Consider the following 25,845-nt stretch of genomic DNA (forward strand, 5'->3'; position numbering starts at 1 on the left):
TTTCGGACGTCAGAAAGGTGCCAGGGCAGGCATGGGTGTTTTAGAGCTTGGGTAATTTTAGCCCCCAAACTCGTCACATCCTACATATCCCCCAAGCGTCCAGGAAAAAACGGGACACCCTGTTTTCTCTCATGAGAGCACAGCAGTCATTTGGGGTGTCGAGATCTTGTGCAATTCCACGCCGAGATCTCACCCTTTAAAAAAAGCACATTTTCTGGGCTGTGATCTCACGCAATGCCCTAAAACACGCATTTTTGGGGGCAGTGCAAACATCCACCCAAAAAGCACATCTTTGGGTCTCTGTGACTTGTGTAGGAGCACGGGCAGGAAGATGTGCGTCACAAGATGTGGACTCAAGATGTTGGAAGGTCGGGTTCTGTCCATGTGCAGAGTTCACCTCTCGCCACTGAATAATACCTCGGAAGCAGCTTGAATGAAACAAATGCAAAGCAGGAGTGAAACTGGGGTGATCACCCCAGCAGGGAAAGTTTCAAAGGTATGTGAGCAGGGGGACAGATCCACAGGTGGACAGTAAGGTAAAGGGACCCCTGACCCTTAGGTCCAGTCGTGACCGACTCTGGGGTTGCGGCGCTCATCTCACTTTATTGGCCGAGGGAGCCGGCGTACAGCTTCAGGGTCATTTGGCCAGCGTGACTAAGCCGCTTCTGGCAAACCAGAGCAGCGCACAGAAACGCCGTTTACCTTCCCGCCGGAGCGGTACCTATTTATCTACTTGCACTTTTGAGGTGCTTTCGAACTGCTAGGTTGGCAGGAGCTGGGACCAAGCAACGGGAGCTCACCCCATCGCGGGGATTCGAACCACTGACCTTCTGATCGGCAAGTCCTAGGCTCTGTGCCACCCGCGACCTCCCCCCCCCCAAAATGCTTGGGGTTTGCCACCTGAGTGCCGGCAGTGAATCTGTTTGCTGGGGTTACCCAAAACATTTAAAGCTCTACGATGCCACTTCAAACTGATATGGCTCCCCCCTCCCCGAATTATATAAGACTATATGGAACTTGCCGAACTGACTGGGAGACTCTGAGACCAGAGAGAAGAGATGGTGGAAGAAGATTGGAAGACGTTTAAAGAATATCTGAAAAAATATGTTAATATTTAAATCTTAGAATAGCTCTGGAAGTGGATGGAGGCTGTAGGGTTAGAAGTAGAAGATAGTGTATTTTAAAATAGGGTTATTTGTAAGTGATAAAATGTAAAGATTTCTATGGTAAAAGTAAGCGGGATAAAAAAAAACGGCTAGAAATTATGATATATGTAAACTGCTAAAGTTGAGGTAAAATGAAAATCAGATGGGGGGACTTGGGGAAGCTCACCTAACGATGTTTAGGGGAAAATAAGGATAAGACAAGAAATTGTTTGTTTTTCTGTTTGTGCTGTTTAGTTGTGTTATAAAATGAATAAAAAAATTGGGGGGGGTAATTCTGGGAGCTGTAGTTTGTTATGGGTGCTGAGAATAATTAGGGGATTCCTTATTCCTCTCACGCAACTACAGTTCCCAGGGTGACTTAACAGCCAATCCCTCTTCCCAGGGAAGTCTGGGAATTGTAGTTTTGTGAGGGGAGTCTCTTAACCAATCATCAAACTATAGCCCCCAGGATATATATATATATATATATATATATATATATATATGGGAGCCACAGCTCTTTAAAGTGGCACAAAGGTGGCATCAGGGTGCTTTGAGGAAATTTGACGGCATCGTACCTTCCCAACTCGGGCGCTGGCTTCAAGCCCAGCTGTTGACATTCTCCTCACCCGAGACCTCTGCCCCTGTCTCCTTTCTTTATCTTGGCTAGCAAATCTTTGAAACGCCCTCCCTGTGGAGCGGGCTGCATCGGGAGCTGGCAAGAACACCCTGGGAGGAAGCAGCTACAATAAACCCCCAAGACTGTTGTCCCTGGGAAACCAATAATGGTCATTAACAGGCGGGTGCGCTGTTTGCTGTGGCTGGGCTGGGCAGGGGGAATGAATTGACAGCAAACATTCCCGGAGCCTTGCTTGTGGAAAGGGAGGGTGGGTGAGACTGGGTGAAGTGGCAGGTCTTTGCAGAAACCAACTGGGAGAGGCGAAGGATGGGCTGGGTCCAGAGACTGGGGAAGGGGGCACAGATGAGCCTCATAAATGGAGGCAACGCCCCACCGGTTGGACTCTGGACTGCGGCAGCCAGCTGGAAGACGGAACAACGGGATGGGCGCCCGAGCACCCAAGAGGCGGCTCCCGGGTTGCCAGCCCACTCAAACAGATGTAAGCCAAGGCCGACCGAAGACTTTTTGCCGCCCGAGGCAAAGGGCAAGATGACTGTGTTTGAGGGGTTAATTTGATTGCTGGAAGCCGCCCAGAGTAGCTGGGGAAACCCAGCCAGATGAGCAGCACACACACACACACACACACACAAAGGTTAAAGGGACCCCTAACCATTAGGTCCAGTCGCGGACGACTCTGGGGTTGCGGCGCTCATCTCGCTTTATTGGCCGAGGGAGCTGGAGTACAGCTTCCGGGTCATGTGGCCAGCATGACTAAGCCGCTTCTGGTGAACCAGAGCAGTGCACGGAAACGCCGTTTTCCTTCCCGCCGGAGCGGTACCTATTTATCTACTTGCACTTTGACGTGCTTTCAAACTGCTAGGTTGGCAGGAGCAGGGACCGAACAATGGGAGCTCACCCCGTTGCGGGGATTCGAACTGCCAACCTTCTATGATGAGAGAAAAATGTTCAGTTTATTCCCTACACTGACTGGCTCCAATTCTCCAGGGTTTTTCCCCCAGTCCTGCCAAGAGATTTAGTCAGGGTTTGAACTTGGGATCTATTCTATATGCTCTTCCGTTGAGCTATATAGACCTTCCCCTTGAACTAACCTTTAGCCTTTATTGCTTGTTTGCTAATCCTCAGTTATCAGCCACCCACAAACGCTGATTTCAACCTGCCAGAGGCCAAGGGGTGCGGCGCCAGCGGAACAGAACCTCTAAAATCCATGATCGAGGGTTATTTTTGAAGGTTCAGGCGCTAGCCTGTCAGTGATGGGTACAGAGATTGCAAGATTGTGGGGATACAACCGTCCCGGTTCCGGGAGCAGGACTGGCAGACGAACAATGAATTTTGAGATGGCCCTCCCTATTATTTTAGGTCTCAGTTCTATTCAAAGACCCGTTTCCTGGACTCCTGGAGAGATGGTTCAGAACCTCGAAAATGCCATGGAAGCTGTTGCAGAGTCAGGCCATTGGTTTGGCCTAGCCCACTATCGTCCACTCTGAACAGCAGTAGCTTTTCAAGGTTACAGATGCTTTGAGATTCAACCTTGAAGTTCGAAATTCCCATGACTGAACCTTGTACAAGAACCAGCAAGGGGGAAACTGGTTAAGGCAGTGGCTCGCAAGACTTTTCTTTCTGAGCCATACTTTCAGAATAAAAATTGGCTCGCACCACACTGGATTTTTTTATTGGCAAGAAATACATTGGAAAACAAGAAACAGCTCCTTGCTGTGCTTGATTTGTAACACAGAACATGACTGCTTTATAATATGATCACGGGACACCGGGAAAGTATAAAACAACGCAGCTACCGTATTTTTCGTTCTATAGGACGCTCCGTCCCATAGGATGCACCTACTTTTTGGGGGGGGGGAAATAAAGGAAAAAATTATTTCCCCCCCAAAACCAGGTCGGGGAACAGTGGGATGGCGGCGTTGCGCCTCCCCGTTGTCCCCTGAGCTTGTGGGGCTGGCCGATGTCTGCCCGGCGTGAGGGGCGCTCTGCTTCAGGGCGCCCCACGCGCCGGGCGGCAGACACCTGCGCGAAGCACGGGGCGTCCTCCGGAGGGCGCCCCGTGCTCCGCGCTGCAGGCTGCTGCCCGCAAGCCTTGCGTGCCCGGGGGAACTCCCCCTGGGTGCGCAAGGCTTGCAGATAGCTTCCTGGAGCCTGGAGAGCGAGAGGTGTCGGTGCGCACCGATGCCTCTCACTCTCCAGGCTTCAGCGAAAGCCTGCATTCGCCCCATAGGACACACACATATTTCCCCTTCATTTTTGGAGGGGAAAAAGTGTGTCCTATAGGGCAAAAAATACGGTACATAAGAATAGGAATCATTCCCAAAATATAAGGATAAACGAGCCTCTTATCTATGTACCTAGTATGCATACAAACTCAGCGAGAGGTGTGGGCTTGCTTTGTGCTGGGTAACCTCATCTATATTAGGTCTAATTTGAGACAAGCAAACTCCCATCTCCTCATCGGCCCAAAGAAGCCTATCTCTTTTTCTGATATTCCACATTTTGTCAGTTGAAAACCGACGTCCATATTTGTCAGCTGAAAATTCCTGTTCACAGCAATAAGTCGTGGAGAATAGCTCTTGCTCTCATTCTGAAGATACCGATCCACGTTCCACAAACAGAAAAAATAATTCTGATCCCAAGGGCAACAACCCATTGACGCACGTCAAATTGACGCACGACCCAGAAGTGACTGGAAAAGGGGGCATCGCACACAAATCGGGGGTTGCTGTATACTACCCTGAATGTTTAAATGTTTCTTTGATTGTCCTTGAATCTTCCCGCCTCTCACACCCTTTGAGAACCACTTGATTAAGGAGTGAGGGGAAGAGAGCCAGTGTCTCTCTGGGTATTATTGGACTCCAATTCCCTTCAACCCCAGCCCCCAATAGCCAAGGGTGATGGGAGATTGCATCCAGCAATCAAAGGCTCCTTGCCACTTGCTGGATTTCTCTGGCACACAAAAGGTCCTAAATCCCAAATTTGAAATGAACTGAGAGTCCCATGGACTGCAAGAAGATCAAACCTCTCCATTCTGAAGGAAATCAGCCCCGAGTGCTCACTGGAAGGACAGATCCTGAAGCTGAGGCTCCAAGACTTTGGCCACCTCAGGAGAAGAGAAGACTCCCTGGAAAAGTGGAGGGCAGAAGGAGAAGGGGACGACAGAGGACGAGATGGTGGGACAGTGTTCTCGAAGCTACCAGCATGAGTTTGACCAAACTGCAGGAGGCAGTGGAAGACAGGAGTGCCTGGCATGCTCTGGTCCAGGGGGTCACAAAGAGTCAGACACGACTAAACAACAACAACCACAACCGCTTTCTTAAGACCAGCATGCAACGCTGCTTCCCGTTCTCCCAGAATTCCATCTTCCCCGTTCACAGCTACCAAAGAGGGCAAGGGAAGACTTTGGGGCAGGTCTGGGTGCCTTCTTTGATTCTGGACCAGGGTAAGGCGGTCTGGGGAACGCTATGCATTTTGTCAAGGGCTGCATTCCCACAGGGGCACTGTACACAAGGGCTATAGGTGTGCAGAATTTGGCACAGGGTGTGCACGACTCAGCATCCGACTGAGCACGCCGCCAAATTTCTAGTTCTCATAGATGCAAAAACAGGGTTAGGTTGAGAGGTTGCAAAATAAATACCTGCGTGCTCAAACTGCTTTGTTTCAAACCACCAGAGAGACAGCACAGCAGAATTTCGATGTATATTATTATTCCACGTTCAAGTTTCAACCTGGCCTTGAAGACAGACCGGTGGGATCTCAGGGAAAGGAAGAGGTCAGCCTGACTCTCAGCTCATTTACTCAGGCAGAAAGAAGAGAAGGGCAACCTTCACTTTGTCATACACTTTTATGAATATATTTCCAGCTTATTTGTTTACCGATTTTTTTCTAGCTTTTTATTTGCAAACAGAATTAAAGCGTTACACCAATATAAGCAAACAAACTGAGCCGAGAACCAACATCCTCGCTGCGGCGTTAACTGAAGCAGGGTTTATTCTCCGCCGAAATAATCTCCTCTCCTCCCAGAGCGCTGATTGCGTTTTAAATGTTTATTTCCGGTTCTACCACTAACCTTCCTTTGGGTGGGGAAAGCACCATTTTTCAGAAGGAAGGCCTCTCTACCCCTCCTAAGGCGTTACGTGTCACTCAGCTTCATGGCTGAGCCGGTATCTGAAGGCACTTGCTGCCCCCCTTCCTCTCGCAGGGGGTCCTGGAGTCCAGTCTCGCCCACGGCCAAAACAGCAGCCCACCCTTACTGCTCTTGGTGGGGGCTTGCTGCCTTATGCTGCAAGCACAGAGCAGCTACAACTTGGAGTAGGTTATCTGCCTGGTTGTCTTCTTCTCCATGATGCCTTGGGCGGACTTCAAGATGTCCTCTGTCTGAAGCATGCTCATGTTCCAGGTAGCCTGCAGGGCAGAAACAAAGCAGACTCAGAAAACGGCTGAGCAACTGCCTTAGCTGTTTGTTCTTTATGCATGGGAGCACCTCTTAAAACAAACTACCGTATTTTTCGCTCCATAAGACGCACTTTTCCCCTCCTAAAAAGTAAGGGGAAATGTGTGTGCGCCTTATGGAGCGAATGCAGGGGGGAGGCAGGCGGGAAAGGCCCCCAAGAACCGCACACACGCTCCGCGCGGCTCTTGCGGGCTTTTCCCCAGGAGGGAGAAGGGCCTTTCTGGCCGCGTCAGTCCCTTCTCCCTCCTCGTAGAAAAGCCCGCAGGAGCCGCGCATCCTTTAAAGAGCGCGCGGCTCTTGCGTGCTTTTGTGGGAGGTGGGGGAAGGGACAGAGGGCAGCACCTCAGTCCCTTCCCCCAACTCCCGGAAAAGCCCCCAAGACCAGCACTCCCTTTCACTAGCCGTGTGGAGCATGTGGGGGCTTTTCCCCTGAGGAGGGAGAAGCCTGCAAGCGCCGCACACACGCTCCACGCGGCTCGTGAAAGGGAGCGCTGAGCAGAGCCTGGGATGCAGACAGTCTCTCTTCCGCGCTCCCTTTAAAGAATATTTTTTTCCTTGCATTCCCCTTCTAAAAACTAGGTGCGTCTTATGGAGCGAAAAATACAGTAAATCTAACTAAAAACAGAGGAAGAAAGAAAAAGGCAGAGTCCTCTTTCGAAGGCAGGCCTTAACCCTTATGTCACACAGAAAGGTGTGGAGCCTCCCAGCTCTTAGCTGGCAGCTTCCCATTCTCCTCCCAGCCTCTCACCCAAGGCCCTTTGCCAGCCACCTGTCACCTTCAGGTGTGTGCAGTTCCAATGAAAACCTAGAGCAGAGGACACCAAGAAAGGGGTGGGAGAAGAAAAAGGAAGAAAAATGGAAGAGAGGAACAGAAAAGAGAAAGAAAGACAAGAGAGAGATCAAAGGGACTTCTGATTTGCATTTTTCAGTTATATACAAAAAATTATTCAAAATATTTTCTCTCCGCTAACATCCAGTTATTCTGCCTTCTGCTAAGTGATACTTTCCCCTCCTTCAGACCTAAACATCTCAGATTCATACGTTACAGTCAAACCTCGGTTGTCGAACATACAGTGGTACCTCAGGTTAAGTACTTAATTCGTTCCGGAGGTCCATTCTTAACCTGAAACTGTTCTTAACCTGAAGCACCATTTTAGCTAATGGGGCCTCCTGCTGCTGCTGCACCACCGGAGCACGATTTCTGTTCTCACCCTGAAGCAAAGTTCTTAACCTGAAGCACTATTTCTGGGTTAGCGGAGTCTGTAACCTGAAGCGTATGTAACCTGAGGTACCACTGTAATCCGTTCCGGAAGCCCATTCGGCTTCTGAAATGTTCGACAACCGAGGCGCGACTTCTGATTGGTTGCGGGAGCTTCCTGCACTCAAGCGGAAGCCGCGTTGGACATTCGGCTCCGAAAAATGTTCGAAAACTGAAGCGTTTAACTTCCGGGTTTTCAGCGTTCGGGAGCCGAAACATTCCAAAATGGAGTCATTCGGGAGCAGAGCACTGTATATGGACCCTGCTCAAGAACTGTTACAGGTGACACATAACCCTCGTTCCACATTTGTCGGAAATCTGTTTTTCAGTGGGGCAGCACTTGGTGACTCCCTGCTTGCTCACCCCAAGCAGGGGCCTTCACTTTTCCCAGTCCCTGCCGAAAACCTTTTAACTAGAAATGTTGTTGTGGCTCAGAGCAACCCCTCTTAGCATTCAAGATTAACTCATGCCCATTCACTTCGCTCGCTGGGCTTGATCTGAGCAGAACTTGGCTGGACACATCCCTGAAAGTCGGTTGCACGTTGGGGTTTTCCGTGGCACAGCAGGAACAGCTGTCTGAGTGCAAAAGTCAGAGCCTGGATTTCTGCCGCATGGCAACCATGTTGTGCAAATCGCTTTATTGCTTTATTGCACTACGCTTGCTTCTGCTGGTGCCAAATCCTACAGACCAAGGGCGGCTGCACCTTGTTCCTGTTGCAAAACGGGAACAAAGGGCAAAATGCATTTATGAGTCGCACGGAGCCAGTTTAGGCCTTCCTGCAAAGTGCTGTCTATCTCAGGGATGGGGAATGTATTGCTGCATTACCTTCCGGGGGCTGCATGCTGGTGATGGGCGGGGCCAGAGGCAGAAGTGGGAGGAGCAACCCATGCAAATTTTGCTTTGTTAATAGTCGGCTAGTTTCTGCGCACAACCCTCTCGGTCCTCCAGCCAGGCTTCATCCACACAATAGGTACCGTATTTTTCGCTCCATAAGGCGCACCGGACCATAAGGCGCACCTAGTTTTTAGAGGGGGAAATCAAGAAAAAAAAATTCCCCCCCAGCCCCAAAGAGCAGCAGACAGGCTGCGCTTCTCTCAGAGCTTCTGAGGCTGCCGGGGGAAGCACGGGTTCCCGCCCCCCAGCCCCAAAGAGCAAAGAAGCCAAGACAGCGAGCGGGATCCATCCCGCTCGCTGTCTTGGCTTCTGCCATAGCCATGCACAGCCTCTCCCGGCCGGAGGGGCTGCACGTAGCTATGGCAATACTCCCACCTCCTGCAAAAGCCCACAGGAGCCGCGAACCCTTTAAGGAGCGCACGGCTCCTGCGGGCTTTTCTACGAGGAGGGAGAAGGGACTGACTGGCCGCATCAGTCCCTTCTCCCTCCTGGGGAAAAGCCCGCAAGAGCCGCGCGGAGCTTGTGTGCGGCTCTTGGGGCTTTTCCTGCCTGCCTCCCCCCTGCATTCGCTCCATAAGACGCACACACATTTCCCCTTACTTTTTAGGAGGGAAAAAGTGCGTCTTACGGAGCAAAAAATACGGTGCTGTCAGACTTGGAGGACATATTCCAGCCTGGCAAAAAGAGGCAAGGGAGGTGTGAAGAAAGGCTGGTGAGGGGTGCAGCCCGGGAAAGAGTCCTGAGGGCCAGGTAGGAAGGACTAGAGGGCCACTCTTAGCCTCTGGCTTGGCAGTGGCTGCAGCCAAAAGCCTTTGAAATCTCTGCTCTGTTTCTTGGAGGGTCCGGGCGGCAAACCCGAGACCCCCTACTCTGCAAAGCCCCTGTGCCCCACGACACTCACCATATACTTCAGGCCATCAGACACAGGGTGGTCCCTGGAGTAGACCAGGTTGACTTTGGTTCCCTGCACAGCAACCGGACTCTTGCTGGCAATCTCACTGGCCAAGTCGAAAGCGCTTTGCATCATGGTCTCCTTGTCTTGGAAGACACGGCTGAGCAGGGGAGGGAAGAAGAAGAAGAAGAAGAAGAAGAAGAAGAAGAAGAAGAAGAAGAAGAAGAAGAAGAAGAGTTTGGATTTGATATCCCGCCTTTCACTCCCTTTAAGGAGTCTCAAAGCGGCTCACATTCTCCTTTCCCTTCCTCCCCCACAACAAACACTCTGTGAGGTGAGTGGGGCTGAGAGACTTCAGAGAAGTGTGACTGGCCCAAGGTCACCCAGCAGCTGCATGTGGAGGAGCGGGGAAGCGAACCCGGTTCACCAGATTACGAGTCCACCGCTCTTAACCACTACACCACACTGGCTCATCCTGGAAGCAGGATGGTGTGATTAAGCAAAGGGGGGGGGGGTCCTGACATTAGAATAATTGGAAGGGACCCAGGGGATCATCTAGTCCAACCCAGGGCAATGATGGAGGAGGGCATCATCTCACTTAGTTCTCTATGCCAAAGGTGGGGGAGTTAGCAGAAAACACACACACATGAAGTTGTCCTTCTAAAAGGGGAAATTCACAGACACCTCTTTTCGGCGAGGGGGGGCGTTATTTATAAGACATATTCAACACACTTGGAAAGTATTTGTAGTCAGTAACCTCCGAGGTTCCTTTTAGGCAGCGGTTCTCAACCTGTGGGTCCCCAGATGTTGTTGGACTACAACTCCCATCATCCCTGAGCTCTGGCCTTGCTAGCTAGGGGTGATGGGAGTTGTAGTTCAACAACATCTGGGGACCCACAGGCTGAGAAAGGCTGCTTTTAGGCATAATGGTTACTGAAAAGAGTCTCCTGTGAATTTGCCCGATCTGTCCCTAAAATCACGTAAGAGAGCAGCCTTGTAAATCACAGCGGAATAAAGCAATTAACGCTCTTGATTTGTCGCCCTGCACCTCTCTGCTGCGCTCTTGCTTAGCTGCCTGAAGTTAACAAACCCCCTAGCACACTTCTTCTCCCCAGGCCAAACCCCTCAGCGCCCCACCTGGATAAATCCTCAGCTCATGAAGCTCACACTGGGTGACCGTGGAGCCAGTGGCTGCCTCCCAGCCAAACCTACCTCGCAAGGATGTTGTGGAGATTAAATGAGGGGAAGGAGAACCAAGCGTGCCACCTTGGAGGAAAAGGTGGAATATAAACGTCATAATAAACGTGATCTTCAACTGTGGCCAGACCTCCTGCTTACCTGGAGGGGCGAGAGTCACAGCCGTTGCCCCAGACACGCAGAAGACGGCCTACAAGAAAACACGGTCCCTACCCACCCCACTTGCCAACCCATCACCTTGCCAACAAAGGTCTGTATAGTTAAAGCTACTGTTTTCCTGGTAGTGATGTATGGAAGTGAGAGCTAGACCATAAAGAAGGCTGATCACCAAAGAATTGATGCTTTTGAATTATGGTGCTGGAGGAGACTCTTGAGAGTCCCATGGACTGCAAGATCAAACCGATCCATTCTGAAGGAAATCAGCCCTGAGTGCTCACTGGAAGGACAGTTCCTGAAGCTGAGGCTCCAAGACTTTGGCCACCTCATGAGAAGAGAAGACTCCCTGGAAAAGACCCTGATGTTGGGAAAGATGGAGGGCCCAAGGAAAAGGGGACGACAGAGGACGAGATGCTTGGACAGTGTTCTCGAAGATACCAACATGAGCTTGACCAAACTGCGGGAGGCAGTGGAAGACAGGAGTGCCTGGCGTGCTCTGGTCCAGGGGGTCATGAAGAGTCGGACACGACTAAACGACTAAACAACAACAACCCACCCCGCTTCAGTTTTTCCTCCTGTTTCACCCCGTTCAAGTGGTTCTTTGTTCCGAATCTTTCCTGGCTCTATAAGTATCTTTTTTCTTTTTTGAGATGTGGGCAGGGGATTTTGCATGGCGTTAGGGCCATTAGCCACTCTCATTTGCATCCCCACTCCCAAACCCTTCCCCTAACAAATTCCAGACTCGTGACTTTGCTCGGCAGAGGCCAAGAAATGAAAAGGGGAACCTGCCTCCCTCAAAAGAGGGTTGTGGGCCGAGGAGGAAGTGCTGTTATCAGCCCCACACAATTATGAATAGGCGGATTGTCTGGGGGAATGTGCCACATACCTGACCAAGCCGCTGCTCTCGGCTTCAGGCGCCATCATCTTCCTGGCAGTGAAAGCCAACTCGTTGACCAGGCTGGGAGCAGGAGGAAAGAATCAGCAGGTCAGGAAAAATTCTCCTTCATGTAGAAGGAAGTGGGGCATTTTTCCCTGCAGGGCAAAGCCGAACTGTCGGCTGAACTACCAACTCTTGTGGTATTGTAAACCGTTCTCCAGTTGGATGGGACAGCAAGGGTTTTATTATGTATTTTGCATTCCCATTTTGTCTTTCTGTTGTAGGGTGGTATAGTAAAGGTAAAGGGACCCCTGACAGTTAAGTCCAACTGCTCTGCTGGCTTCACAGCAAAGCGGGAGAAGGGACGGAATAGGTCTATATTTTTTGTTGTCATCCATATGCTGAGATATTTCATCTTTTTTTTTTATCTCCAACCCTGAGATTCTTTGTAGCTCACTTTTTTCTTGGTTCCCCATATTTTTAACTAATAGATTCGTTTTTTTATCTTAAAGCCAGTTAGGTGTCCAAATTCATTTACACATTCTATTGCTCTTGGGATATATTCTATAGGATTTTCAGTAGTGGTGATCAAATTGTCCGCAAAGGCTCTTACTTTATACTCCCCCCCCCCATCACAATCCCTTTTATAGTCTCATCTTTTCTAATTTTATTCATTAATATCTCTAACACCGATATAAAGGGCTCGCTGTATAAACGTCACCAATGCTAATACCTCCCTTACAAGCCACAAGAGGGAGGGAGGGAAGGAAGGGAAGTTGAAAGAGAAACAAACACTGACCTCCGATTTCCGACGATATGAGGTAGCCGTTGCAGAACGCCGACGTCGGCTGCCAAACCGACGTCCACTTCCTGGAGGAAGGAGGAGAGATGGGTTCAGGCATCCCGTGACACAGAAGGAAAAGGTCAAAGCACTTTGGACCGAGATAAAGGGAAGGGCTGTAGCTCGGGGGGTAGCGCAGAAGGTTCCATCCTTTGACACCTTCCTGGCAGAGCATGTTAAGAACGTAAAATGATCAGGCCATTGGCCCATGGAACCAGCATCCCCTTCTCACGGTGGCCAACCAGATGTCCTGTATACCTGAAGGAGCGTCTCCACCCCCATCGTTCAGCCCAGACACTGAGATCCAGCACTGTGGGCCTTCTGGCGGTTCCCTTGTTGCGAGAAGTGAGGTTACAGGAAACCAGGCAGAGGGCCTTCTCGGTGGTGGCACCCGCCCTGTGGAACGCCCTCCCAGCAGATGTCCCAGCAGATGTCAGCAGATGTTAGCTGGTGTGTTTACGGACATTTTTAACCTATCCCTGTTGCAGGGTTCTGTCCCTACCTGCCTGAAGACATCGATTATAGTGCCAGTCCCCAAGCAGTCAGTGGTGGTATCTCTCAATGACTATAGACCAATAGCCCTAACATCTGTCGTTATGAAATGTTTTGAGAGATTGGTGCTAGATCATATTAAGGCTGGTTTTCCATCCACTCTAGACCCGTTCCAGTTTGCATACAGAAGAAACAGATCTACTGATGATGCTACTTCCATCGCTGTCCATACTGTACTGAGTCATCTAGAACGACAGGGAACCTACGCAAGGCTGTTGTTTGTGGACTACAGTTCTGCCTTCAATACAATTCTGCCAGACAGGTTATTTCTTAAAATGACCAATTTGGGTATACATCAGAAGATCTGTCTGTGGGTAAGGAATTTCCTGACTGATAGGCCGCAGACAGTGAGAATGGGCCCTTACTATTCTTCTACTCTAGTATTAAGCACAGGAGCCCCTCAGGGATGTGTGCTAAGTCCCTTTCTCTATTCCCTGTACACATTTGATTGCACCCCACTGTATAAGTCCAACACAATCATCAAATTTGCGGATGATACAACAGTGGTGGGGCTCATTAGTGAGAACAATGAGACTGCTTATAGGAAAGAAGTACAGGGGTTAATTCAATGGTGTAAAGAAAACAATCTTATGCTTAACACCAAAAAAACCAAAGAACTCATAATTGACTTTAGGAGAAAGAAAAGTGTATTTTTACCATTGCACATAAATGGCGAGGAGGTGGAGAGGGTTGGTAGTTTTAAATACCTGGGCATTTACATCTCTGAGGACCTCTCATGGACTGCAAATATTAATATGGTTGTGAGGAAGGTGCAGGGGAGGTTGTATTTCCTGAGAATGCTCAGGGGACTGAATCTATCTCAGCACCTACTTCTGTCCTATTATCACAGTACCATCGAGAGTGTCTTAACCTATAGTATATTATCGTGGTATGGGAGCAGCTCTGAAACGGATAAAAAAGCTTTACAGAGAATAATTAAAATTGCCCAGAATGTTATTGGGCTCCAACTACCAACCCTGGATGAGATCTTCACGTCTCGCACTTTGAAGAAGTCACACAATATCCTGAGAGATCCCACCCATCCTGCTCACAACTTCTTTGAACTGTTGCCTTCGGGCAGAAGATATAGGACAATGAAAACACGAACCACACGCCTCCTGAATAGTTTCTATCCAAGAGCTCTGATTGCACTAAATAATGATCTCAGGGCCAGTTGCAAGAAATAGCAAGCAGGGAGTAGGAAGGAATGAGACAGGTTTTTAGGTTATGTTATGCCTTTAATAGGTTATGTTACATTCTGGAGTATGATATGTTTTTATAGATTATGTCTGAATAGGATGAGAGTGTTGGAGATACGTGCAAATGTGTATGTGAACCCGGTCTTTGGGTGGGTGTTTGATTTTCGTTGTTGTGTATACTGTGTATATACGGACAATGACAATAAATTTATCTATCTATCTATCTATCTATCTAGCCAATAAACAACTATTTTACTTTTAAAAGACACCTGTTTAGGGAAGTTTTTAATGTCTGACGCTGTATTGTTTTTGATATTTGGTTGGAAGCCGCCCAGAGCGGCTGGGGAGACCCAGTCAGATGGGCTGGGTATAAATAATAAATAATAAATAATAAATTATTATTATTATTATTATTATTATTATTATTATTATTATGATGTAACCTGCAAGCAGGACACAAGCAGCGGAGACCTCTCTCCGCCTGCGGTTTCCAGCAACTGGTATTCAGAAGCATTCCTGCCTCCGGCCACAGAGACAGAGCAGAGAAAATCGTGGCTGGTAACCGTATTCTTTTAAAAGCCATCCAATACGGCAGCCATAATTGCTTTCTGCAGGAACGAGTTCCATAGTTTAATTACAGACTCTCCAACTGTACACTAAGAAATATTTAATAAACATATATTTAAGTTGCAAAAAAACAAAACAAAACAAAAAACCTACATACTCTCCAAGTGTTCTTGCATTCCGAAGACAGTCCTGAATTTACAAAAGCCATCCCGGTTTCTGATTTGCTCCTGGAATGTCCTGCTTTACCTTTAAAAAAGGTAAAGGGACCCCTGACCATTAGGCCCAGTCGTGACCGACTCTGGGGTTGTGGCGCTCATCTCGCTTTACTGGCCGAGGGAGCTGGCGTACAGCTTCTGGGTCATGTGGCCAGCATGACTAAGCTGCTTCTGGCGAACCAGAGCAGCGCACGGAAACGCCGTTTACCTTCCCACCAGAGCGGTACCTATTTATCTACTTGCACTTTGACGTGCTTTTGAACTGCTAGGTTGGCAGGAGCAGGGACTGAGCAACAGGAGCTCACCCCATGGTGGGGATTCGAACCGCCGACCTTCTTATCGGCAAGTCCTAGGCTCTGTGGTTTAACCCACAGCGCCACCCGCGTCCCCTGCTTTTCCTTAAGACGTCCCTATTTTCACCCAAGAAATGTTGGGAGGGTATGGCAAGATGTCCCTGGTTTTATTGGAGAAATGTTGCAAAGGATCTGGAGTTATGTGACCCCCCCCAAGACAAGTAACTATGCAAACCTTCAGAAGACAACTGAAGGCAACCGTTCAGACCCTCCAAGTTCCCCTATTTTCCAGGGACAGTCCCGGATTTACAGAAGCCGTCCCGGTTTCTGATTTGATCCCAAAATGTCCCACTTTTCTGGAGGACATCCCTATTTTCATTGGAGAAATGTTGGAGGGCATGGAGTTATATGATCCTTGACCCATCAAAATGCAGCCCTTCTTCAGGTTTTTAAATGTTTTTATTAGGCTTCTAGATATGTTGGAAGCCGCCCAGAGTAGCTGGGGCAACCAAGTCAGGGGGATGGGGTATAAATAATAAAATTATTATTAGTGCTGCTGTTGTTATGGAACGCCACTTCCAAGCTGGAGAGGAGGTGGGGTTGCGGGCTCACCACCTCCCCACGCATGCGGGGGCTGACTCACAGTCCCCTCAAGAATGAGGGAATCCTCGGGCGCGTCATCTCCCTGTCCAGCCAATCGGCTGGCCAGGGAGGCGTGGCCCGGGCTATTTAGGGCCGGCAGGACTGAGGACCTCCCTCTCTGCTTTGTTCCAGCTGCTCTGGATGGGGGGAGGGAGGAATGAGAGGGGGGAAAGGAAGCGCCATCACCTTCCCCCAAAGCAAAGGGTAGTCCGGCAAAGGATTCCGGGGAGCGTTGCCCTGTCCGAAGCCTACGGAGGTGTGGGCCTAAGGCACGCCCCCGAGTGGTGACCCCGGGGGAGGTCCTAGTTGATGTACATCAGCAGGACTCCCCCGACTGGTGGTTAACCCTTGCCGGCCTTCATGCAATCAGGCTGAAGCCAGTTAGTCGATAGGACCAATGCCTAAGCCAATACCGCTCAATTCCTGCAATCAATAAAGTTGTGGCCTTTTCCGCCCATTAACCTTAAATACTGTGTCCTGTGTCTTTATTTTCCAAGGGGGGAACGGATTGCCACGCAATAGGATGTCCCTCTTTTCATCAGAGAAATGTTGGAGGGTATGTAACTATGCACTGAACATTTTCTTATGTTTCTCCTGAATTTTCCTGAATGTCCTTTGTCTGGAGTCCTGGAGAGCTTCTGCCACTGCCAGTCACTGTAGTTAATAATGAGCTAGACAGACCAAGGGTATGACTTGTTGAAAGGAACCTTCCTCTGTTCCTAAGGGGCTTGGAGCAAGACTACCAAGCCAGGTAGGTTCCCCTGGGAAGAAAGGTGATAGGAGCTCTCACAACACACCTTAACCTGGAACCAGGCATCTTGAGTACAGTAGCGGATATCGCAGGCGGAGATGAGATTCATACCTGCAGAGGGAACAAGAACAGATAAACAATGCTGTTCACGTCCCAATAGAAGGATGCTCAGCGGCTGAACATTCAGCACGTTTCCAGATCTAGGGCCAGAAGATGAATATGCATCAAGATAAGCATTTTCGGGTTGCACTCCGCGGTGACCCGGAAGTAACGGAGCGCATTACTTCCAGGTTTTGCCACTCGCACATGCGCTCAAAATGACGTCACGCGCATGCGCGGAAGCAGCGAAATGCGACCTCGCAGTCGCATCTTACGTTCGCTTCAGGATGCGAAAAGGGCTCTGGAACGGATCCCATTTGCATCCAGAGGTACCACTGTATAATTTACATGCTGATTAATACGGCAGCGAATCTAAATGGTTCACATAAAGCATGCTGAATGCAAAAAAGAAAATTTTATTTTAATTTTTATTGGATTTATTTACTGCCCTTCATCCAAAGATCTCAGGGCGGTTCACAAGATAAAAACAGTAGATAAAAGCACAAATATATAGTTAAAGTACAGTGGTACCTTGGGTTAAGAACTTAATTCGTTTCGGAGGTCTGTTTTTAACCTGAAACTGTTCTTAACCTGAAGCACCACTTTAGCTAATGGGGCCTCCTGCTGCTGCCGCGCCGCCGGAGCACGATTTCTGTTCTCACCCTGAAGCAAAGTTCTTAACCCGAGGTACTATTTCTGGGTTAGCGAAGTCTGTAACCTGAAGCGTCTGTAACCTGAAACGTATGTAACCCGAGGTACCACTGTATTAGAAAAAGTCAGCAACGTACTGATAACGTGATACGCTATGCAAACCACTTGGTGTGGTTTTTTTTCATTACAGTCAAGCAGTATACATGTTTCGTTAAATACCAGTATATAAGTGTGCTGCAATAATACTCAGCAGAACTTCGTAAAAACCGAGGAAAACTATTTATGTATAACTGAGCAAGGAACATGTGCACCAAAAGAAATTTAAAAAATAGGGCTGAGAGTCCAGGAAAGCCTGCGTTATATGTTTTAAAGGTTATATATTTAATATGTCTGGGAACCTGCAACCAGGTGCGGACCTGATTCGCTTCAGCTGTGTGACATCCTCGGGTGCCTTCAGATTGCACCCATTTAAGAGAAAGGAAAGTTGATTATGTAGCTGAAGTGTGGATCAAGTGCTTTTCGGAATGGTTTTTAAAAATATATTTATATTTAAAAATAATAAACGTTACAACACTGCCCCCTGCAGTTGGGATAGCTGAGGGAGTTTAAAAGACACATATTAGAAGCAAAAAAACTTGTCTTGATGAATTGGAAGAGCTGCAAAAAGATTCCATTGAGCACACGGATTGATAATATGGACAGATTAGCTACATACGAACGAATTGCATGTCGAAGCAAATTAAGAATGGATGAATATGAAGAGATCTGGAATGAATATTTAAGCGATAAGACGGATAGTGGTGGGAAGTAGGGGGAGGAGAGAGAGGTGGGGAAATATTGTTTAAAAAGGTGTAGTCATAGGTACAGCAGTGTATTCAAATCTGAACTGTCAAACTGTGTACAGTGTTATGTGTTGATTTTTGTTTCTATTCCTTTTTCCTTTTTCTTTTCTTGTAATATAGTGGTACCTCGGGTTAAGTACTTAATTCGTTCCGGAGATCTGTACTTAACCTGAAACTGTTCTTAACCTGAAGCACCACTTTAGCTAATGGGACCTCCCGCAGCTGCTGCGCGATTTCTGTTCTCATCCTGAAGCAAAGTTCTTTAACCTGAAGCACTATTTCTGGGTTAGCGGAGTCTGTAACCTGAAGCGTATGTAACCCGAGGTACCACTGTATTTAATAAAAACTAATGAAAAAAAAGGGGAAAAAAACCAAGATCAAAATACATAAGAAAGAAAAAGAAATAAAAGCCGCTGCTGAAATGCCAGATTTGGCTCACGGTTACCTGTTGCAACTTGCAACATCCACAAAACTACTGCAGTTGTGAGGGGGAATGGTGGAAGCGGGGAAGAGGGGGGGGTTGTTTCAGGTTATTTATGACGCAAGCGTTGCAGACTCACCTCCTCCAATGCAGCCCCCGTGGACGGCAACAATTACGGGCTTAGGGCACTAAAAGACAAAGGAACAGTTAGCCGTGGATGGAGATGGTTTCTCATCCAAGGGTGGGGCAAACTGCAGGATCAGCCCACTCACCTTCTCCAAAACCGTGAAGGTTTCTTGATACTCCCGGATCTTCTGGCGGATGTTCCAAGCCTTCCGGGCTGTGTCGTCTCCTGGTATCATCAGGAACGTGCTGCCCATCTCCATCAAGTCAATACCTGCCGGGCGAGAGCATGGGAGAACCAGGATGGCTCACGTTACTCCCAAATAAGTGACACCCCGTCTCAATTCTGTGCCGCTGCTTTGCTCAAAAGAAACTTCCCAGCTTCTTCAGAAAACCTGTTTGTTTATCCTGATTTGCTTGCACAAAGCTCACACAGTGGTTAGGCTGCCCAAGCTTTACTGAGCATCCTTTTGTATATGGGACAGCTTATGAGACAATAAGCACCCATCCTCGCTTGCTTACATGGTAAAGGTACCCCTGCCTGTACGGGCCAATCGTGTCCAACTCTAGGGTTGCGTGCTCATCTCGCTCTAGAGGCCGTGAGCCGGCGCCGTCTGAAGACACTTCCGGGTCACGTGGCCAGCGTGACGAAGCTGCAGCTGGCGAGCCAGCACCAGCGCAGCACAAGGAAACGCCATTTACCTTCCCGCTATAAAGCGGTACCTCTTTATCTACTTGCACTTAAGAGTGCTTTCGAACTGCTAGGTGGGCAGGAGCTGGGACCGAACGACGGGAGCTCACCCTGCCGCGGGGATTCGAACCGCCGACCATACGATCAGCAAGTCCTAGGCACTGAGGTTTTACCCACAGCGCCACATTAATGTTTACCCATTAATCAGTCTTTTGTAATAAATAATAATAATAATAATAATAATAATAATAATAATTTATTTTTTTATACCCCACCCATCTGGATGAGTTTCCCCAGCCACTCTGGGCGGCTTCCAATCGAGTGTTAAAAACAATACAGCATTACATATTAAAAACTTCCCTGAACAGGGCTGCCTTCAGATGTCTTTTAAAGAGAAGATAGCTGCTTATTTCCTTCACATCTGAAGGTAGGTCGTTCCAAAGGGTGGGCACCACTACCGAGAAGGCCCTCTGTCTGGTTCCCTGTAACCTCACTTCTCACAATGAGGGAACCGCCAGAAGGCCCTCGGTGCTGGATCTCAGTGTCCAGGCTGAATGATGGGGGTGGAGACGCTCCTTCAGGGATACTGGGCCAAGGCCCTTTAGGGCTTTAAAGGTCAGCACCAACACTTTGAAAGTATGTCCCATACTTTTCAACACATTTCCTGGCCACTTTCCAAACGGCAAAAAGTATTCTTTTTTAAAAGTGGATTTGTTGCGCTAGGGTGATGGACTCCTTTAAATTCACAACGCTAAAGTTACAGTATACGCATGAATTCCTATAATTGCGGCAGTCTGTAGGCACCCAACGTTTTGTTCCAAAGACCTCCACGTTCTGTGTTGTGCAAAAGAGCTGCACAACAGACACTTGTGCATGTGCAGTTTTAATGCTCCCCATAACAGTCAGAAAAACTGTTTTTGTGTTTCTTAACACCTCTTTCACACACATGAGGCACAACAGACTCTGGACAAACAAAAGAACACACTTTACAGCTCAAGCGCTTTTGCCAGGCTAGAACGGATCCTTGCACTCCGACAATGCCTTTTGTGTGTCAGGATGGAGAGGGGAGTGTGAGTGTTTGCAGCAATTGCCCTCCAGCCCATTTTCCCCTCTGCCTCCACTGACCACTGACATGTCGCCCTGAGAATGTTACCTGGAAGGGAATGAGGCCCTCCGGAGAGAAAAGGTTCCCTGCCCCACTTTGTTGTTGTTTAGTCGTTTAGTCGTGTCCGACTCTTCGTGACCCCCTGGACCAGAGCACGCCAGGCACTCCTGTCTTCCACTGCCTCCCGCAGTTTGGTCAGACTCATGTTTGTAGCTTCAAGAACACTGTCTAACCATCTCATCCTCTGTCATCCCCTTCTCCTTGTGCCCTCAATCTTTCCCAGCACCAGGGTCTTTTCCAGGGAGTCTTCTCTTCTCATGCAGTGGCCAAAGGATCTGTCCTTCCAGTGAGCACTGAGGGCTGATTTCCTTCAGAATGGAGAGGTTTGATCTTCTTGCAGTCCATGGGACTCTCAAGAGTCTCCTCCAGCACCAGAATTCAAAAGCATCAATTCTTCGGCGATCAGCCTTCTTTATGGTCCGGCTCTCACTTCCATACATCACTACTGGGAAAACCATAGCTTTAACTATACGGGCCTTCGCTGGCAAGGTGATGTCTCTGCTTTTTAAGATGCTCTCTAGGTTTGTCGTTGCTTTCCTCCCAAGAACCAGGTGTCTTTTAATTTCGTGGCTGCTGTCACCACCTGCAGTGACCATGGAGCCCAAGAAAGTAAAATCTCTCACTGCCTCCATTTCTTCCCCTTCTATTTGCCAGGAGGTGATGGGACCAGTGGCCAGGGGTGCCCCACTTTAAGAAGAGTTAATTTTTTCCCCAGGAGCCAGCCTCTACAGCAGCCCAGGAACTTTCTACCCTAAAGCAGGAGAAACATCTTTCTAGTCCTCAGTATCTCTCCTCACCTACCTGAGGTGAACATTTTCCCGGCGCCAGATACCACCACCACATGGCATTCGGAGTCCTGAGCAATCTTGTTGAAGCACTCCACCATCTCCCTAGGACAAGAGGGTAGGGAGAGAGAGAGAGAGAGAGAGAGAGAGAGAGAGAGAGAAAGAGGGTGAGTTTGGGAACACCTCCTGCCACCTGGAGAACACCTTCTACCAGTGGGAGGAAGCCACTTGACTGAAACAGGTTGATGCATGTCTTGCCTAACAAGTCTTCTAAGCAATCTCATGTGGCGCTGCATGGAGGCGACAGCGCATACGACTGTGTGCTGGGCTTCGACTTTAGAGAAGGGAGTACAATCGCACATTCATTTTCTGCTAGCCCTACGCTGGGGCAGCATAAGCAGCCATCAGCAACGCCACCCACTGAGTTTATTCTGTGGCTTTTTCCTCCCCTGCAATCTCCAGTGTATCTTCTGATGTTGTGCAAAGGACCAGCTTCCAGGGAGGGGGGGTCATCAACAGAATACCTATCACTGTTTCCTTTATGAATAATTATTAATATTTTTCTTACAATAAGAAAATAAGGAGGCCAGATACAGGATAAAGGAAGTCTTTTATTTGGTTGTTTGTATTGTTGTATGTTATGTTCACTGTATTTCTGTACTGGGGGGGGCGGGGTTTATGTTATGTTGTAAATAAAATTTCCAAAATAAAAATTTTCAGAATACTTATAGCTTGGGCACTTCCTTTCCTGGAGACAAGAGAGCTAAGGAGGTGGGACATTTCATCTTATCCATAAAAGAAATTCTGAGCCCCTCCCCACCAGCCCCCATTGTCCAGACAATTTGTTTCCATGCTCGCAAGCCTACACACCCAGTCTTTAAAAACTGGCATGAATTCAGCCCGGTTGTAAAACTGAAAAGATTTTTGCTGCTGACAAATCCAAGTTCTCGTTGCTTAAAGGTAAAGGTAAAGGGACCCCTGACCATGAGGTCCAGTTGTGGCCGACTCTGGGGTTGCGGCGCTCATCTCACTTTATTGGCCGAGGGAGCCGGCGTACAGCTTCCGGGTCATGTGGCCAGCAGGACTAAGCCGCTTCTGGCGAACCAGAGCAGCGCACGGAAACGCCGTTTATCTTCCCGCCGGAGCAGTACCTATTTATCTACTTGCACTTTGACGTGCTTTCGAACTGCTAGGTTGGCAGGAGCAGGGACCGAGCAACGGGAGCTCGGGATTCGAACCGCTGACCTTCTGATCAGCGAGCCCTAGGCTCTGTGGTTTAACCCACAGCGCCACCCACGTCCCTCTTAGATTGCTCTAAAGCTGTGTTGGGGTTGGGGATGGGGGGGAAACAAACAAGCAAACAAAACAAAACACTTGCTGATGAAAATGATCGAAGGTCACATGTCTTAGTTTCTTATCCAATGGCTGAATGAATGCCCCTTGCTGTGTTAGGCTGCAAGTACTGGGCCAATGAGAAGCTGCAATGGTGCTGGGTCTTCTGCCCTTACTAAGCCTCTTAAAAAGCAGGTAGCTGGCGTCTTATCTACCATCTTCAAAATGCTCAGATCGTTGCATACTGAAAACAGGTGCCCCCTCCTGCGATCTTTTCCATTAGTTCCCTGTTACCTCCAGAAAGCAGCATTCATGGCATTCCTTTTCTCTGGCCGGTTGAGCTCCACGTGCAAAACCTTGTCTTTCACCCGCTCTAGCTTCAGGGTTTCATAGGTGTCCAAGGCTTTGGGCTTCTCTGGCGGTTGTGACGACATCGTCCTTAAACTGAGGCAGGGAGCAGGACGGGTCAGCAGGTCTGGGGGCAAAAATGCACTGTTAATGGGGAAACCAAGAAATATCAACAACCTCAGAAATGCAGATGACACAACCTTGATGGCAGAAAGTGAGGAGGAATTAAAGAACCTTTTAATGAGGGTGAAAGAGGAGAGTGCAAAATATGGTCTGAAGCTCAACATCAAAAAAACGAAGATCATGGCCACTGGGCCCATCACCTCCTGGCAAATAAAAGGGGAAGAAATGGAGGCAGTGAGAGATTTTACTTTCTTGGGCTCCATGATCACTGCAGATGGTGACAGCCGTCACGAAATTAAAAGACGCCTGCTTCTTGGGAGAAAAGCAATGATAAACCCAGACAGCATCTTAAAAAGTAGAGACATCACCTTGCCAACAAAGGTCCGTATAGTTAAAGCTATGGTTTCCCCAGCAGTGATGTGTGGAAGTGAGAGATGGACCATAAAGAAGGCTGACTGCCGAAGAATTGATGCTTTTGAATTATGGTGCTGGAGGAGACTCTTGAGAGTCCCATCGACTGCAAGATCAAATGTATCCATTCTGAAGGAAATCAGCCCTGAGTGCTCACTGGAAGGACAGATCCTGAAGCTGAAGCTCCAAGACTTTGGTCACCTCATGAGAAGAGAAGACTCCCTGGAAAAGACCCTGATGTTGGGAAAGATGGAGGGCACAAGGAGAAGGGGACGACAGAGGATGAGATGGTTGGACAGTGTTCTCAAAGCTACAAACATGAGTTTGACCAAACTGCGGGAGGCAGTGGAAGACAGGAGTGCCTGGCGTGCTCTGGTCCAGGGGGTCACGAAGAGTCGGACACGACTAAACGACTAAACAACAACAACAACAAATGGGGAAACCCCTCTGCGGACTCAGAAGGGGGTCAAATAAAATGAAGGGGATTGAGCAAGAAGGAGAGAGAAACAATGTAGGCGCCACCTTGAGCTACTTGAAGGAAAAGGCTGGATAGAAATACAATGCGATAAAGCAGCTTAGGGTTCAAAGTGCCTGGAAAGGAGTGACTCAAATAAAACTCATTTTTCTTTCTTTTTTTTAAGCCCCCAATGCACCCACCCAAAAAAAGAGAGAAACCCCCTAGCAAAGTTGCCTCACAATCCTTCCTGGGTTCAGGAAGCCATTTAAAAACAGGAGACCTTATTTACTGTCGAGTCACCTTTGCCCTACTTCGGAGAGGGGAAGGGCGACAGGAAAGGCAAGAGAGTCTCTGATAGGGGGGAAAAGGTGGTGGATAATAAGTAAGTAAATAAACGAATGAATAAATAAAGAAAAACAACGACACCATCCGCTCCATTTCTCTTTTCCGTCTGAATCCATGGAAGCAGCCACGGTCATTTCTTATTGGTATATATCCTTATATTCTTGTTACAGATGGGTAGCCGTGTTGGTCTGCCATAGTCGAAGTAAAAAATTCTTTCCTGTAGCACCTTAAAGACCAACTAAGTTAGTTCTTGGTATAAGCTTTCGTGTGCATGCACACTTCTTCAGATACACTGAAACAGAAGTTACTTCAGATACACTGAAACAGAAGTTAGAAGGATCTGGTAACTTCTGTTTCAGTGTATCTGAAGAAGTGTGCATGCACACGAAAGCTTATACCAAGAACTAACTTAGTTGGTCTTTAAGGTGCTACAGGAAAGAATTTTTTACTTATATTCTTGAACAGATTATATATATGCAGGTAATAAAATAATAACAATAATAATAATAATAATAATAATAATAATTTATTATTTATACCCCGCCCACCTGGCTGGGTCTTCCCAGCCACCTTGAGTGGCTTCCAATAAAGTATTAAAATACAGTGGTCTGTTAAACATTAAAAGCTCCCCTAAAGGTAGTTTTTGAATCCTATTAGTGCTTAAACCCCCCCCAAAAAAAATATTGTTTTCCAAACATACACACGCGCACACCAAACCCCCCTGTTTTAAGGCGGTTCTTGTTTTTAACCCGCAGGCTGGCTGCCTTGAGCCCCTGCAATAAAATTTAAAAAAAAAAAAAAAAAAGAAATGATATAAAAATAATATAAAATAAAAAATAAAATATAAAATAATATAAAATAAAATATAAAATAAAATATAAAATAAAATAAAAATAATAGGGAAAAGACACGCCTTCCCTCCACAAGGAGAGCAAAAAGAGGAGAGAAATAAGGCAGGTGAGAAGGAAAACCACCCCCTCCAAGGAAGTGGGGAGCCCCCAACTCACGCCTGGGCAGGAGACCCCTCAGAACGGCTCCCGCAGCCACCGCCATGTCTTCCTCCGACTGACGGGCGAAGGTGGGCGGGGAGGCTGGAGGCCGCACCACAGAGTCGGAAGGCTAGAAGGTCCCCTCATCTAGCTCCTCCTCCGCTCCAGCCAGCCAATCGTCGTCGCCGCCGCCGCTCCCACTTCTTCTTCCCTCTGCTCCGCAAAGAAAATTGCAAGCGGAAGGGGCGGGGCCTATTCGCGCATGATCCAATCGGTTCGTCGCCCCCACCCCTTTTCCCACCTTCTTGCTGCGCCGGAAGGAGCACGTGGGAAAGGGCAAACTGGAAGCGCTGCGTGAAGTTTGCCTTGCCATAGAGTCGAGGGCCCATCTTGGGAGCCAAGCAACACAGAAAAACTAAGTTTTAATTTATATATTTTTAAACTGTTGCTATTTCTGTATTGTCCCTGTTATACCTAATTGCAAATTCAA

General features: G+C 48.2%; 1 protein-coding gene across 1 annotated transcript; it reads right to left on the reverse strand.

Annotated features, from left to right (window-relative positions):
- Positions 1-5,610: 5,610 nt before the first annotated feature.
- Positions 5,611-25,531, reverse strand: ECH1 (enoyl-CoA hydratase 1). The gene is made up of 10 exons (XM_081019174.1): positions 25,374-25,531; positions 22,977-23,157; positions 21,367-21,455; positions 18,859-18,983; positions 18,726-18,774; positions 16,620-16,684; positions 12,313-12,383; positions 11,523-11,594; positions 9,293-9,443; positions 5,611-6,189 (listed from the first exon to the last, which is right to left on the reverse strand). The coding sequence occupies exons 1-10, from the start codon at positions 25,417-25,419 to the stop codon at positions 6,085-6,087; spliced, it is 954 nt and encodes a 317-aa protein (XP_080875300.1). The 5' UTR covers positions 25,420-25,531; the 3' UTR covers positions 5,611-6,084.
- Between the last annotated feature and the right edge of the window lie 314 nt (positions 25,532-25,845).

Source organism: Podarcis pityusensis (genome assembly GCF_964106645.2).
Source record: "Podarcis pityusensis genome assembly, chromosome: 8".
Taxonomy (NCBI): domain Eukaryota; kingdom Metazoa; phylum Chordata; class Lepidosauria; order Squamata; family Lacertidae; genus Podarcis; species Podarcis pityusensis.

Coding starts and splice junctions, on each gene's coding strand:
- ECH1 (XM_081019174.1), bottom strand. CDS start 25,419: ATGGCGGTGGCTGCGGGAGCCGTTCTGAGGGGTCTCCTGCCCAGGC. Junction 18,984..21,366: donor CGGGAAAATGTTCACCTCAG/GTAGGTGAGGAG, acceptor CTCGCCCGGCAG/GTATTGACTTGATGGAGATG. Junction 6,190..9,292: donor CTGATGGCCTGAAGTATATG/GTGAGTGTCGTG, acceptor TCTGCCCTGCAG/GCTACCTGGAACATGAGCAT.